At 67.5% G+C, this 667-nt stretch overlaps 1 protein-coding gene across 1 annotated transcript in view; it reads right to left on the bottom strand.

Annotated features, from left to right (window-relative positions):
* Positions 1 to 605, bottom strand: part of STAG3 (stromal antigen 3) — a gene marked incomplete at its 3' end in the record, with an annotated part of 14,846 nt that extends 14,241 nt beyond the window's left edge. Inside the window, exons 1-3 of the mRNA XM_009894446.1 lie at positions 481 to 605; positions 209 to 332; positions 36 to 134 (exon numbers count right to left, since the gene is read on the bottom strand). Coding sequence (XP_009892748.1) covers positions 36 to 134; positions 209 to 332; positions 481 to 605 — 348 coding nt within the window. The remainder of the gene's footprint in view (positions 1 to 35; positions 135 to 208; positions 333 to 480) is intronic.
* Between the last annotated feature and the right edge of the window lie 62 nt (positions 606 to 667).

Here is a 667-nt window from a genome sequence, read left to right as displayed (position 1 = left end):
GGGCCCCGGGGGCCCCCCGCGGGCCCCTCGCTCACCTTGAAGCGGCTGGTGAAGAGCTCCATGTGGGCGGCTGTGTCCCGGCAGCAATACAGCCCCTGCAGCACCTTCACGCACTGCAGCCGTACCTCCCCTTGCTGCAGGGACAGAGACCATCAGCGGGACCCCCCTGGCCCGGCCCTGTGGCCCCTGTCCCCCATCCCTGGCCCACCTTGTCGTGCAGGGTCCAGCCGATGTACTTGAGGTAGCCGTCGGTGAGGAAAGAGGCCGTGTAGCTCCTCATCCACGTCCCCAGCTCCTCCATGCAGATGGCCCTGATCTCGGGCACCACGTCTCTGCCGTGCGTGGCACCACCAGGGCTCACACCACCATCCGCAGCGGTGCCACGTCCCCATCCCCACGCTCCCAGCCTGGCCGTGCCATGCTCTGTGCCCCTTTTCCCCAGCCATGAAGAACCCGAAGAACCACCGGGCCAGCCCTGACCTGTAGCGGTGCACAAAGATGCCCTTGAAGATGGCGTTCATCATGTTCTCAATCTCCTCCTGCTGCTCCCGGAGCTGGGGGGATGCAGCGGAGGTCAGACAGGGCTCGGTCCCCGCCGCCGCCATCCCACCAGCGCCACCGCAGCCACCGCTCCCCTACTGGCGCTTTCCCAGCAGAGCCTCCCGCT

The sequence above is a fragment of the Charadrius vociferus genome, unplaced genomic scaffold (genome assembly GCF_000708025.1).
Source record: "Charadrius vociferus isolate BGI_N301 unplaced genomic scaffold, ASM70802v2 scaffold2701, whole genome shotgun sequence".
NCBI lineage: Eukaryota > Metazoa > Chordata > Aves > Charadriiformes > Charadriidae > Charadrius > Charadrius vociferus.
This window is presented reverse-complemented; position numbering and strand designations above follow the sequence as displayed.